At 45.4% G+C, this 16002-nt stretch overlaps 1 protein-coding gene across 2 annotated transcripts in view; it reads right to left on the bottom strand.

Moving 5' to 3' along the window:
* The window catches only part of EML6 (EMAP like 6), a 360064-nt gene that overhangs the window by 81636 nt on the left and 262426 nt on the right, over window positions 1-16002 (bottom strand). For both annotated transcript variants that reach the window (XM_054023674.1, XM_054023673.1), the window contains exon 17: window positions 3054-3147. In XM_054023674.1, coding sequence (XP_053879649.1) covers window positions 3054-3147 — 94 coding nt within the window. The remainder of the gene's footprint in view (window positions 1-3053; window positions 3148-16002) is intronic.

Here is a 16002-nt window from a genome sequence, read left to right on the forward strand (position 1 = left end):
TCTTGTCTTTCAGAAAGATATCCAGTCTTGACTTAAAATCTGTAAGTGACTGAGAATCCTTCACATCCCTGAGTAAGTTGTGCCAATGGTTAATTAACCTCGCTTTAAAAAGTTGGCACCTCAGTAATCTGAATTTGGCTAGCTTTAACTTCCCATCATTGGATCTCATTATGCATTTTTCTGCCAGAATGAGGGTTGGCAGAATGAAGCTGTAACAGAGTTGCTTGCCTTTGGACTGAGGAGCTGGAGTCAAGCCAACCCTGATTACAGAATGAGCCCCACCTGCAGGGAATGAGACAGTTTCTGATAAAGAACAGAAGGTGGCTGCAGTAGGGGAGGAAGACTGTGTGAGACTTGAGAAAGGTCTCCCTGAGACCAGAGGAATTGCTCCAGCTAGGAAGGGCTGAGGATAGCCTGCTAAGCAGGGGCGGCTCTAACTTTTTTGCCACCCCAAGCATGGCAGGCAGGCTGCCTTTGGTGGCGTGCCTGCGGGAGGTCCGCCAGTCCCGGGCTTCAGCATACCCACAGACGAATTGCCGCTGAATCCGCAGGACCAGCAGACCTCCCGCAGGCACGCCGCCAAAGGCTGCCTGACTGCCGCCCTGGAGCTAAGGCAAGAAGGACTCTGACCAGAATGGGGGAGTTTGGGCTGTATTAGATTGGAGAAAAGACTTTGTTTTTAACTTTGAATTTTAAGTTAATAAATCAGACCATAAGGAGAGCTTTAATGACTGGACTAGGAAAACTCTGCATGGAGTTTATTTGGGGATGCAAGAAGGGAGGTGAGGCGCTTTGTGAAGGGCTGCCCTAGGGCCACGAGGAGGGGCTGTGAGGCAGTCACTTCTCTACAGTATACTACAATATAGGAAACAGACTATAGCTAAGTGGTAAATAATTCAGAAAGTGTAGGTGGAACAATTGACTTTGAGTCTAGTTAAGGCTTAGAGCAAGAAAATAGGCAACAAAAGTCAATTCAATTAGGCAAAGATGTAAAGGATGTATAAACAGACAGATACGTAGGCATTTTAAAATATTTAAACAAATCTGGCAATGAGGACTAGGAAATGTGAAATAGGATGACACAAAATAAAATAATAATTAGAAGGACAAAAACTAAAATTATATTTCAGAGGATAGTTTAACTAGCAGCAAATAAGTCTTCAAGCCCATTCTCAGGTAATTACAGTTACAGTTGTTTGAGTTCTGGGATCTTCTATGTTCAGTTTTGGACCTGTGCAAAAAAAGCAATGCTAGATGGGCACTAATGATAATTTCTAAATTCAATGTGTTGTCAATCATCAAGGGTAGAAACTGATACCTTATACCAGCGGTTCTCAAACTGGGGGTTGGGACCCCTCAGGAGGTAGCAAGGTTATTACATGGGGGGTCGTGAGCTGTCAACCTCCACCCCAAATCCCGCTTTGCCAGCATTTATAATGGTGTTAAATATATTAAAAAGTGTTTTTAATTTATAAGGGGGTCACTCAGAAGCTTTCTATGAAAGGGGTCACCAGTAAAAAAGTTTGAGAGCCATTGCTTTATACTATTAGTATTTTAACACGAGGATTCTCAGCTTTCTAGAATGACCATGTAATTTGTTCTAGATAGGTCCAAAATATCAGACCTTAAAAAAAAGTCATATAATTCTGATGACCCTCTTGATTTTAACAACCATTCTCTGGTGAACCATTAGAGACAGAAACCAATTCTTTATACCCCAATGAGTAACTTGGCATCCCAGCTTTCATATGGTACGGAACTGTATTTCTCAAACCTTTTCAGCTGGGCTACCCCTTATTCAAAATAAAAAAATTTCATGAACCCTTTACATTTACTATATAAGGAAGAGTAAAAGATGTATCAAAGAAATAATTTGTGTATTATGAGAAGCTGACAGAGAATAATTCCTTGAAGATTGTGAGGAGAGAGGGAGCAAGATTTTCTCTCTTTCTTTGGTTTGCTATAAATTTTTAACACTTTTGTCTGAATCTTGCTACGAACAGAACTATTTTAATAAAAAGAAACAACTGCTATTCAATATTTTAAAATAAAAAAAGATCTATCAGACATGTGACCTGCAGACCAATTCTATTCATACTATCTGTTTCAAGCAATTACAAAAGTTTCTTAACTACCACTGAGTTAGCAGCTAAGCTTCCTGATAGTGACTCAAAGGGTACATCTTCACTACCCGCCGTTTCGGCGGGTAGCAATCGATTTATCCAGGATCGATATATCGCGTCTCGTTAAGACATCAATCCCCAAACATCAATACATCAATCCCCAAACGCGCTCACCGTCGACTCCGGAATTCCACCAGAGCGAGCGGCGGTAGCACAGTCGACAGGGGAGCCGTGGCCGTCGATTCCATGCCATGTGGACCCCAGGTAATTCGATCCAAGATACTTCGACTTCAGCTACGCTATTCATGTAGCTGAAGTTGCGTATCTTGGATCGATTCCTCCCCCCCTCCCCAGTGTAGACCAGCCCAAAGGGACAAATACTGCAGAAACTGCTGATTCAGCAGGGAGACAGGTGACCTGGCAGTACCAATAGGCCTGGAAAAATCTGTTTATATTAGAGAAACCACCTCCCCTCATTTGAAATAAAGCAGCATATGTACATTCAGAGGGAATCTTCATCCAGAATACTATCCATCATATAAGGGAAAATATACAATTTTTGACTTAAATGATTTTGACAATCCTGGGTCAGGGGATGAAAGAATGGAAAAAAAAATGTTACATGAGCCCTATAAAAGGTTATTCTTTTTTAAATTAAGATTCCAATGCAGCAATCTTCACAGAAAGGATAGGGAGTTCCCGGTTAGAAACAGTTTACATAATTGTACAATTTTAAACTATATATGCTAATGTTTTTTACCTAGATATGTTCTTCTGAAACATTACTCTGTTTTCAGTGAGATGTGATATTTTTTATTGCAAAAAAAATCTTAAAATTTTTAGTTAATATTATACAGAGCAATGTAAAATGGTGATCAGAAATAGGCAGTGATCATTACAGTGCATGTTTGCATTTGGAAATATTCTTACCTTGTTGTGGCTATCTTTTCTCCTTTTTTCCAATCCCAAAATACAATGGTGTGATTATCATCTAACCCAACAGATGCCAAAAACTTCCCATCAGCTGTACAAAAATAATATACAATATCAAAGGTGATACTTCATTAACAGCTTGTACAACACAACAAATATACTGCAAACTGAATTTCAAAGCAGTGATAACATTACAGATGGAATGTTTTACGGTGGGCAATGTTATATCCTTGGGGGCAACAGTTTTAGGAAGAAATCACTGGAGACACAGAGAGCTGTAAACCTTGGAGCAGCCATTTATTGCTACACACAGAACTAACCAACAGCCAGCCAAACAGGCTGGGCTATCCCCAAATAATCTAACTCAGTTGCCAGAGCAACACAAGATTCTATTACCACGACAACCAAATACATAACAGGCAACAAATACATAATCAAGTACTCTTACACTGAAAATACTTTTACAATTCCTGATCCTCTGACATGGCACAAAAGGCCTTGAACGCAGCAGAAGGGCAAAATTGTATTGTGCCGGGTTGAGGTTAGGATTTGAGAAAATGTGCAAGGGTCTATACAGCTATATGGAGAAACCATTCATTCTACCATAGAGAGCAGGTTTAAGAGCACACCAGCTGCAAGTCTTGTGTGTAACTATTTGATCCATTGGCCAATTGACCACCATGAAAAGGGATATAGGAGGAAAGAATGGTTACTTACCCTATAGTAACTGGGGTCATAGGCACTGACTTCTCCTCTGCCCAGTGGGTTTTTCGGCCCTGCCCCTGCCCAGCCCCTGCACCACCCTCGTCCCACCCCCATTCCACCACCTTCCCCCAAGTCCCCGCTCCTGCCCCGCCACATCCCTGCTCCTCCCCGCCCTCCCGGAAAGTCCTAAGCGCCGCCAAACAGCTGTTAGGTGGCAAGGGGTTGGGAAGCGCTGGGAGGAAGGGGAAGGAGCAGGGACACGGCATGCTCGGGGGGGGGGAGAAGGAGGTGAGGAGGGGGGAGCTTGGCTGCCGGTTGGTGCAGAGCACCCGCTAATTTTTCCCCGTGGGTGCTCCAGCCCCGGAGCACCCACGGAGCTGGTGCCTATGACTGTGGTTCTTCAAGATGTGTTGTCCATACAGATTCCACTCTAGGTATGCATCCATCTAATTCATGTGAGATCAGATTATTTTTGAATAGCAATTCCACTGGGGCCATGCCTGCACTTGCATAACCTCACAACCGCCATAGCTGAGGGTATAAAGGAGCCTCAGCTGCAATTCACTTCCTTTACCAGTAAGAATCCCATATGGATAGGACTCTGAATTAGTCCTTAGGGAAGGAGAGTAGGCCATGGAATTTTTAATCAACACATCTCGAAGAACCACAGTTATTGTAAAGTAAGCATTCTTTCTTTGAGTGATTGCCCATACAGCTTCCACTCTTGGTGACTAGAAAGCAGTTATCTCAAGCCTGGAGGTGGAAAGAGACGTCCTACTTAAAGAGTGACTGCAGGACTGTGCTATCAGAGTTGGCTATTCAATCTGGAAGTCTGTACCAGGGAATAATGGGAAGTAAATGTATTAACAGAGTTACAGGTTTCACCCTGCATATTTCAGATATTAGTCTATTACCCAAGCAAGCGGCAGAGACTGCCTGAGCCTTAGTGGAATGGGTTCTAACATAACTTGGATGATACTTCTTAGCTATCTGATAGCAATTCTTAATACAATCTGAAACCCATTTAGATAACCTCTGGGTGGAAATAGGTTGTCCTGTAACCTTTTTTGTGAAAGCCACAAACTGTTTGGGAGAGGATCTAAATGACTTCCAAATAAAAGGATAAAGCCTCACCAAGTCTAGGGTATGAAGTTTTGTTTTGCCTGGGGTGGAATGAGGTTTTGGGGAAAAACTAGTAGGTAGATAGATATGACTGAGGTGAAAATCCAAGCCTTCCTTAAGAAGGAACTTGGGGTCCAGCCTAAGTTTGACCTTGTCTTTATGAAATATGGTGTAAAGTGGGACCGGCATAAGGGCCTGAATTTCTGCCACTCTCCTAACTGAAGTAGTAGCCATCAGAAAGGCCATTTTTATTGACAGGTAGTAAAGAAAGCAGGTTGCCATGAGTACAAAGGGGGTTGGGTCCTATTAACTGAATGACAACTAAGTTGAATTCACAGGAAGCGGGAAGCTAACCAACAGATGGGAAGACATGGGTGAAACCCTTAAAAAAATCTCCCCATCAAGGGATGTGTAAATATAGTGTAACTCTGAACTGGAGGGTTATTTGCTGAGATCACTGTTAAATATACCTTAATTGAACTGACGAAGTCTAGATTGCTTCAGGATAAGTAAAGAATTCAAAACAGTCAGGACTGAGGTTGCCAATGGCAAAAGCTGTTGCTGAACAACCACGATAGAAAATCTCCTCCATTTAGCACTGTAGGTCATTCTGACTGACGTTTTTCTGCGTTTTTCTGCGTTGTAACAAGATGTTTTTGAATTCAGATGAGCAGCTCCTCTCTAATGAAGTCATTCAGCCACCACCTGGGTGGTCCTGCTGGAGCTGGTTGCAGGATCTGGCCTTAGTTGTGGGAAACTAAGTCAGAGAGAAGGTGTAAGGCAATTGACAAACAGGCTGGTAGATTCACCAGGATGGAGAACCAAAACTGCCAGGTCCATGCTGGGGCTACCATGATCACATGGCCTGCATTCTGTTGTAGTTTTCTAAGAACTCTGGAGCAAAATGTCTGACATTTCTTTTTGAGGTGTATAGCAAATAGGGAAACCCACCTGAAGATGATGTCATGGAGGACTGAGTCATTGAGGAACCATTTGTGATTCACTGAAAAATCCTTGCTGAGTTGATCCACCAGGTGGTTTTGTTGCCCAAGAGGTAGAGGACTACTGGTGTAAAATGGTGAAGTATGCACCAGTTCCAAAGTTGTGTTGTCTCTTGACACACTGTGTGTTGGGGGAGAGAGGGAGAAATGTGTCCCCTCCCTGACCACGTTTGTTGATATAGTACATTGCAGTGATGTTATCTGTCAGCATTTGAATGGTGAGGCCTTGGGGAAGGTGTAGAAAGGCTTTGCATGCCAATCATATGGCTCTGAGCTCCAGGACATTTATATGTAGCATGGCTTTCCAAGAAGACCATAATAATTGAATCCTGAGTTGGTCGAGACGAGCTTCCCATGCTTCTGTGTAGGCATCCATCAGCAAAGCCCAGGCACCAAGAAAGGAATTCCATTGCATAGCTGAAGTGGTTCTGTCCAGCAATTTAATGAGAATAGGACTTCTAGAGCAACTGTAACCAACACTTTTATGCTGTGTCTGTTCGGTAGATATGCTGATCTCAACGACCCTTGCAGAGGCTAAAGGCAAAGTATGGCATGCTGTGTAACAAAGTACATGCTGCCATGTGTCACATGACTTTAAGGCACATCTCATTGATGTTCTGGGAAATGTCCAAAACGCTCTGACCTATCATCATTTGGAATTTTATATGGCCTCAATGAACTCCATGGTCTGAGTCGGGGTCAAAGTGGATTTTTCCTTGCTGACATTTAGCCCCAATGAGGTAAACAGATGGAGGATATAATCCATCTGTTGGCAGCCAGTATCAAGTGTAGTGCCACCTGGGTTGGTCCTAGGGCCAGTTTTGTTTAACATCTTCATTATGATCTGGATGATGGGATGGATTGCACCCTCAGCAAGTTTGCAGATGACACTAAGCTGGGAGGAGAGGTAGATAAGCTGGAGGGTATGGATAGGGTCCAGAGTGACCTAGACAAATTGTAAAAAGCAACAAAGAGTCCTGTGGCACCTTATAGACTAACAGATGTATTGGAGCATAATCTTTCATGGGTGAATACCCACTTCATCAGACGCATGTGACGCATTCACCCACGAAAGCTTATGCTCCAATACGTCTGTTAGTCTATAAGGTTCCACAGGACTCTTTGTTGCTTTTTACAGATCCAGACTAACACGACTACCCCTCTGATACTAGACAAATTGAAGGATTGGACAAAAGAAATCTGATGAGGTTCAACAAGGACAAGTGCAGAGTCCTGCACCTAGGACGGAAGAATCCCATGCACTGCTACAGGCTGGGGACTGACTGGCTAAGTGGCAGTTCTGCAGAAAAGGACCTGGGGATTATAGTGGATGAGAAGTTGGATATGAGTCAACAGTGTGCCCTTGTTGCCAAGAAGGCTAACGGCATATTGGGCTGCAATAGTAGTAGCACTGCCAGCAGATTGAGGGAAGTGATTATTCCCCTCTATTCGGCACTGGTGAGGCCACATCTGGAGTATTGCATCCAGTTTTGGGCCCCCCACTACAGAAAGGATATGGACAAATTGGAGAAAGTCCAGCAGAGGACAACGAAAATGATTAGGGGGCCAGAGCACATGACTTATGAGGAGAGGCTGAGGAAACCAGGCTTATTTAGTCTGCAGAAGAGAAGGGGGGGAGTGGGATTTGATAGCAGCCTTCAACTATCTGAAGGGGGTTTCCAAAGAGGATGGAGCTCAGCTGTTCTCAGTGGTGGCAGATGACAGAGGGAGGGAAGGATAGCTCAGTGGTTTGAGCATTGGCCTGCTAAACCCAGGGTTGTGAGTTTAATCCTTGAGGGGGGGATTTGGGGATTGGTCCTGCTTTGAGCAGGGGGTTGGACTAGATGACCTCCTGAGATCCCTTCCAACCCTGATATTCTATGATTCTAACAAGGAGCAATGGTCTCAAGTTGCAGTGGGCGAGGTCTAGGTTGGATATTAGGAAAAACTATTTCACTAGAAGGGTCATGAAGCACTGGAATGAGTTACCTCGGGAGCTAGTGGAATCTCCATCCGTGACAAAGCCTGGCTGGGAAGATTTAGTTGGGGTTGGTCCTGCTTTGAGCAGGGGATTGGACTAGATGACCTCCTGAGGTCTCTTCCAACCCTAATCTTCTATTATTCTAATAAATCAAGTCGGTTACCTGCTGTAGGGATTTTCCCTGAACCACCAAGTCATCTACATAGGGATAAACCTGTATTCCTCACCTACAAAGATGTGCAGTCATTACAGCCAGGACTTCAGTGAAGACCTGAGGAGCTCTTAAGAAGCCAAAAGGCAGTACTCTGTATGGGTATTGAGCTGCTTCTACCAGGAATCTCTGGTACTTTCTGTGAGCTGGGAGGATGGAGGTATGAAAGTAAGCATCTTGAAGGTTGAGAGCTATGAATCGGTCCAGAGTATCCAGGGAAGGTATTACGGAAGCAAGCTGATGACACAGAATTGGACATGATGAATAAACATATTGAGACCACAAACATTGAGGATGGGTCTCCAACTCCTTTCTTGTTTGGAAGTAGGAAGTAATGGGAATGAAAGCCCTTTCCTGTGAATTCTAAGGACACTTCTTCCATTGCTCTGAGTTGTAGCAGGGAGTCTATTCCCTATTTCAACTGTTTCTCATGAGACTGCACTGGCTGTAAAGGTATGCAGAGCACAGCCATTGAAACAACAGATACTGCTATTCAAAAATAATCCAATCTCAAGTACATGGGGGCATGAGCACTGAGAATGGAATCTGGGTGGGCAATCACTTGAAGAAGAACATAGGTTTATGCAGCAGCAATTGTGAAACAGCTCAGCTGCTGCTCGGTAAACATGGGTAAGAATTCTTTCTCCCACTGTACATGAAGAACTCCTAAGCACAGATCTGGTTATCAAGCTGTATGCTAAGAATACGATTTGTTTCCAAGTGAAGTATTGACTAGCAATAGAAAAATGTTTCTTTGTAAAAATTCTTTATTAATATCCCTGCTTTAAATGCGAAACAGAATTCCACTTTAACTAAGGAGTTGCAATTGGCATCGGCATAATTTGGAACTATGAATTTGTAGGCAGAATTTTCAGGGCAGGACACAATGAATAATTCTGAAAAAATGTGTGTACCTGTTGTACCATATGTGAATGGAAACAGACCTTTGTGTTAAAAAATCCAGTAACTGTTTGCAAAACATACCATTCCCATTAACATACCATTCCCATTAACATTTAGAGGAGAGGAAAGTGATCAGGAACAGTCAGCATGGATTCACGAAGGGGAAGTTGTGCCTGACTAACCTAATTGCCTTCTATGATGAGATAACTGGCTCTGTGGATGAGGGGAAAGCTGTGGATGTGTTATTCCTTGACTTTAGCAAAGCTTTTGATACGGTCTCCCACAGTATTCTTGCCACCAAGTTAAAGAAGTATGGGCTGGATGAATGGACTGTAAGGTGGATAGAAAGCTGGCTAGATCGTCAGGCTCAACGGGTAGTGATCAATGGCTCCATGTCTAGTTGGCAGCCGGTTTCAAGCGGAGTGCCCCAAGGGTCGGTCCTGGGGCCGGTTTTGTTTAATATCTTTATTAATGATCTGGAGGATGGTGTGGACTGCACTCTCAGCAAGTTTGCAGATGACACTAAACTAGGAGGCGTGGTAGATACACTAGAGGGTAGGGATCGGATACAGAGGGACCTAGACAAATTAGAGGATTGGGCCAAAAAAAACCTGATGAGGTTCAACAAGGACAAGTGCAGAGTCCTGCACTTAGGACGGAAGAATCCCATGCACTGCTACAGACTGGAGACCGAATGGCTAGGTAGCAGTTCTGCAGAAAAGGACCTAGGGGTCACAGTGGACGAGAAGCTGGATATGAATCAACAGTGTGCTCTTGTTGCCAAGAAGGCTAATGGCATTTTGGGCTGTATAAGTAGAGGCATTGCCAGCAGATAGAGGAACATGATCGTTCCCCTTTATTCGACATTGGTGAGGCCTCATCTGGAATACTGTGTCCAGTTTTGGGCCCCACACTACAAGAAGGATGTGGAAAAATTGGAAAGAGTCCAACGGAGGGCAACAAAAATGATTAGGGGTCTGGAGCACATGACTTATGAGGAGGGGGGGGATTTGATAGCAGCCTTCAACTACCTGAAGGGGGGTTCCAAAGAGGATGGAGCTCGGCTGTTCTCAGTGGTGGCAGATGACAGAACAAGGAGCAATGGTCTCAAGTTGCAGTGGGGGAGGTCCAGGTTGGATATTAGGAAAAACTATTTCACTAGGAGGGTGGTGAAACACTGGAATGCGTTACCTAGGGAAGTGGTGGAGTCTTCTTCCTTGGAGGTTTTTAAGGCCCGGCTTGACAAAGCCCTGGCTGGGATGATTTAGTTGGGAATTGGTCCTGCTTTGATCAGGGGGTTGGACTAGATGACCTCTTGAGGTCCCTTCCAACCCTGATATTCTATGATTCTATGATTAACTCAGTTTTGTGGAACTAAGTACCTAAACATTGGGAGAGCTCCCATATCCATTATAACATTCTATTGTTCTAGAGATTATTATATGTTTATAATAGCACCCATGATGTGCTAGGCATTTTCTGGACACATAAGAAGGGGTGTCTTGAAGAGTTCATTGATGGACAAACAGCAAAATAAACATACTCCAAAGAAGAGCAATTATAAAAAGGATTTTCTATACAAATCAACTAGATTAATTATGAGTAACAACAGAAGTAGGTGTTTAAGAAGGACTTAAATGTGAATGGGTTGAGGCCTGGAGGATGAGCTCAGGAAGGCTGGACCATGTGGAAGAAGGCATATAGGTGATTGTTAGAGCAACTAACTAATAGGTGGATGAATGTGAGAACGGGGGCAGAGTAGAGGACACTGCAGAGCTTGACAATGGGAAACCAATTGTCAAGGATCTCACATCTGTGTGGTTGTCAGCCATCACCTTAAGCCTCTCCTCTGCAAGCTGTATCTTACATGTACAGTCCATGTCTAGACTAGAAAAACAGATTGTGTTTTAATATGTTAGCTATCATATTTTCTATCTAAAGTATTTATGTGACCTCATTACAATAGTATCTGAGGACTTCACAATCTTTTAAAATGTATTTTTACCTCACAGCATCCCTGTGAGACAGGCCGGTACTATTCTTCCATTTGACAGCTGGGGACCTGAGGGACAGAGGGTGAGATTCACAAAGGCATTTAGGCACTGTGATGCTGTGCACAACTATACCTCACTTTCAAGCACCTAGAAAATCACTGGGATTCACAAAACCTGAATTGATGCTCAGGTTTCTTATTCTGTGAATGAAGAGCTATAGGACGTTCTGATGTGGGTCTCCCTCAGTCTCTCCTGTTGAAGCTGCTTCCCTTTGGATAAAATAATTCAAGCCACTGGAGTAGGGGGACTGGCCCATAAATCTCCCGCAGCCTAGAGGAGTAATCTAACCACCAGCCTAGAAAGTCATTCCCCCTCTCAGTGACTAATTATTTATTCAAAGCGGAACAGCTTCAACAGGGAAGAGGGAATATATGAGAACTCAGCACAAAAATGAGATGTTGTGAACAAAATGAATCAAGGAACCAAAGAACATGAAGAGAAGAAATTCTTGAATTGTCTATACACCACTGCGAGGAGCCTGGGTAACAAAGAAGAAGAAAAGACAGTTACCTTTTCCGTAACTGGTGTTCTTCGAGATGTGTTGCTCATGTCCATTCCACAATAGGTGTGTGTGCTCGCCACGTGCACTGGTGCAGGAAGATTTCCCCCTAGCAATACCCGTAGGGGAGCACCCCTAGTGATGCCTGGAATGGTGCCTCTATGGTGCGGTATAAGAGGCGCTGTGTGCTCCCCCGCACCCTCAGTTCCATAGAATCATAGAATATCAGGGTTGGAAGGGACCTCAAGAGGTCATTTAGTCCAACCCCCTGCTCAAAGCAGGACCAATCCCCAACTAAATCATCCCAGCCAGGGCTTTATCAAGCCTGAACTTAAAAACCTCTAAGGAAGGAGATTCCACCACCTCCCTAGGTAACCCATTCCAGTGCTTTACCACCCTCCTAGTGAAAACGTTTTTCCTAATATTCAGCCTAAACCTCCCCCATTGCAACTTGAGACCATTACTCCTTGTTCTGTCATCTGCCACCACTGAGATCCATCCTCTTTGGAACCCCTTTCAGGTAAATGAAAGCAGCTATCAAATCCCCTCTCATTCTTCTCTTCTCAGACTAAACAATCCCAGTTCCCTAAGCCTCTCCTCATAAGTCATGTGCTCCAGCCCCCTAATCATTTTGTTGCCCTCCACTGGACTCTTTCCAATTTTTCCACATACTTCTTGTAGGCCCAAAACTGGACACAATACTCCAGATGAGGCCTCACCAATGTCGAATAGAGGGGAATGATCACGTCCCTCCATCTGCTGGCAATGCCCCTCCTTATACAGCCCAAAATGCCGTTAGCCTTCTTGGCAACAAGGGCACACTGTTGATTCATATTCAGCTTCTCATCCACTGTAACCCCTAGGTCCTTTTCTGCAGAACTGCTATCTAGCCATTCGGTCCCTAGTCTGTAGCAGTTCATGGGATTCTTCCATCCTAAGTGCAGGACTCTGCACCTGTCCTTGTTGAACCTCATCAGATTTCTTTTGGCCCAATTCTCTAATTTGTCTAGGTCCTTCTATCCCATCCCTACCCTCCAGCGTATCTACCACTCCTCCCAGTTTAGTGTCATCTGCAAACTTGCTGAGGGTGCAGTCCATGCCATTCTCCAGATCATTAATGAAGCTATTGAACAAAACTAGCCCCAGGACCAACCCTTGGGGCACTCCGCTTGATACCAGCTGCCAACTAGACATGGAGCCATTGATCACTGCCCGTTGAGCCCGATGATCTAGCCAGCTTTCTATCCACCTTATAGTCCATTCATCCAGCCCATACTTCTTTAACTTGCTGGCAAGAATACTGTGGGAGACTGTATCAAAAGCTTTGCTAAAATCAAGGAATAACACATCCACTGCTTTCCCCTCATTCACAGAGCCAGTTATCTCGTCACAGAAGGCAAATAGTTAGTCAGGCATGACTTGCTCTTTGTGAATCCATGCTGACTTTTTCTGATCACTTTCCTCTCCTCTAAGTGCTTCAGAATTGATTCCTTGAGGACCTGCTCCATGATTTGTCCAGGGATTGAGGTGAGGCTGACTGGCCTGTGGTTCCCCGGATCCTCCTTCTTCCCTTTTTTAAAGATGGGCACTACATTAGCCTTTTTCCGGTCATCCAGGACCTCCCCCAATCACCATGAGTTTTCAAAGACAATGGCCAATGGCTCTGCAATCACATCCGCCAACTCCTTTAGCACCCTCGGATGCAGCGCAGCTGGAGCCATGGACTTCTGCTCGTCCAGCTTTTCTAAATAGTCCTGAACCACTTCTTTCTCCACAGAGGGCTGGTCACCTCCTCCCCATGCTGTGCTGCCCAGTGCAGTAGTCTGGGAGCTGACCTTGTTCGTGAAGACAGAGACAAAAAAAGCATTGAGTATATTAGCTTTTTCCACATCCTCTGTCACTAGGTTGCCTGCCTCATTCAGTAAGGGGCCCACACTTTCCTTGACCTTCTTGTTGCTAACATACCTGAAGAAACCCTTCTTGTTACTCTTAACATCTCTTGATAGCTGCAACTCCAAGTGTGATTTGGCCTTCCTGATTTCACTCCTGCATGCCTGAGCAATATTTTTATACTCCTCCCTGGTCATCTGTCCAATCTTCCACTTCTTGTAAGCTTCTTTTTTGTGTTTAAGATCAGCAAGGATTTCACTGTTAAGCCAAGCTGGTCACCTGCCATATTTACTATTCTTTCTACACATCAGGATGGTTTGTTCCTGCAACCTCAATAAGGATTCTTTAAAATACAGGCAGCTCTCCTAGACTCCTTTCCCCCTCATGTTATTCTCCCAGGGGATCCTGCCCATCAGTTCCCTGAGGGAGTCAGAGTCTGCTTTTCTGAAGTCCAGGGTCCGTATTCTGCTGCTTTCTTCCTTGTGTCAGGATCCTGAACTCAACCATCTCATGGTCACTGCCTCCCAGGTTCCCATCCACTTTTGCTTCCCGTACTAATTCTTCCCGGTTTGTGAGCAGCAGGTCAAGAAGAGCTCTGCCCCTAGTGCCTCCAGCACTTGCACCAGGAAATTGTCCCCTACACTTTCCAAAAACTTTCTGGATTGTCTGTGCACCACTGTATTGCTCTCCCAGCAGATATCAGGGTAATTAAAGTCTCCCATGAGAACCAGGGCCTGTGATCTAGTAACTTCTGTTAGTTGCCAGAAGAAAGCCTCCACCACCTCACCTCCCTGGTCTGTTGGTCTGTAGCAGACTCCCATCATGACATCACCCTTGTTGCTCACACTTCTAAATTTAATCCAGAGACTCTCAGGTTTTTCTGCAGTTACACAGCGGAGCTCTGAGCAGTCATACTGCTCTCTTACATACAATGCAACTCCCCCACCTTTTCTGCCCTGCCTGTCCTTTCTGAACAGTTTATATCCATCCACGACAGTACTTCAGTCATGTGAGTTATCCCACCAAGTCTCTGTTATTCCAATCACATCATAATTCCTTGACTGTGCCAGGACTTCCAGTTCTCCCTGCTTGTATCCCAGGCTTCTTGCATTTGTGTATTGCCAGACAACTCCGACAGAGGGGTAGGAAGCCGGGATGTGGAATGAACATGAGCAACACATCTCGAAGAACACCAGTTACGGAAAAGGTAACTGTCTTTTCTTCTTTGAGTGATTGCTCATGTGTATTCCACAATAGGTTATTCCAAGCTATATCTGTTGGAGGTGAGTAGGAGTTCAGAGACTCTTGGGACGGAGTACAGCCCTGCCGAACCAGGCATCCTCCCTGGTTTGGGAGACGATCACATAATGCGAGGTGAACATGTGAACTGAAGACCATGTGGCAGCCCTACAAATGTTCTGAATGGGAACATGGGCTAAAAAGGCAGCCGACAAAGCTTGCACTCTTGTCGAGTGTGTCCTCACAATTGGCCACGGGGGGACTCCCTCCAGGTCATAACAGGTACGAATACACAAGGTGATCCAGTTGGGGAGCTGCTGAATGAAGATCGGCCGACCTCTCATGCGTTCAGCCGAGGTGATGAACAGCTGCAAGGACTCCCTGAATGGCTTAGTACATTCCAGGTTAAAAGCCAGAGCCCGTCTCACATCCAGCATGTGGAAGTGGCGCTCCCCACTGGATGCATGGGGCTTGGGACAGAGCACTGGCAGGAAGATGTCCTGACCCATGTGGTAGGTGGAGACCACCTTGGGGAGGAATGAAGGATGTGGTCGGAGCAGGACCTTATCCTTGTGGAACATGGTGTACAGGGGCTTGGAGATCAGGTCCTAAGCTCTAAGACCCATCTAGCCGATGTGATCGCCACCAGGAAGACTACCTTCCACGAGAGGTGCGACCAGGAGCATGTGGTTAGCGGCTCAAACGGGGGACCCATCAACCGGGCCAGCACCAAGTTCAGGTCCCACTGTGGGACTGGGGGGCCTAACATACGGGAAAAGACAATCCAATCCCCAGAGGAACCGGCCAGTCATAGCATGGGAGAATACTGTGTGGCCCTGCAATGGTGGGTGGAAGGCCGATATGTCCGCCAAGTGCACCTTAATGCTAGGCCCTGGGCTCGAAGGTGAAGGAGGTAGTCTAAAATGAGCTGGATCGGACCAGCCATGGGTGACACGCCCCGATCAGCTGCCTACCGGGAAAACCAAGACCACTTTGCCAGGTAGGCCTGATGTGTGGAGGGCTGTCTGCTTTCCAGGAGCACGCGCTGAACCCCTTCCAAGTACGTCCTTTCCTCCCGGCCTAACAATTGAGCGGCCATGCCATGTGGTGGAGTGCCACTAGGTTGGGATGGAGGAGGTGGCCCTGGTCCTGGGAGAGCAGGTCCGGGTGGGATAGTAACGGCCACGGCGGGGCTACTGCCAGGCTCATGAGAGTCCCATACCAATGTCCATTTTTATCTTCTCCAAGACCTTGCCGATCAGCGGGATTGGGGGGAAGGCATAGAGAAGCTGGCCAGACCAGGATAGGAGGAAGGCATCGGAGATGGCGCCCGCGCCCAAC

Source organism: Malaclemys terrapin, chromosome 3, assembly GCF_027887155.1.
Source record: "Malaclemys terrapin pileata isolate rMalTer1 chromosome 3, rMalTer1.hap1, whole genome shotgun sequence".
Classification (NCBI taxonomy): Eukaryota; Metazoa; Chordata; order Testudines; family Emydidae; genus Malaclemys; species Malaclemys terrapin.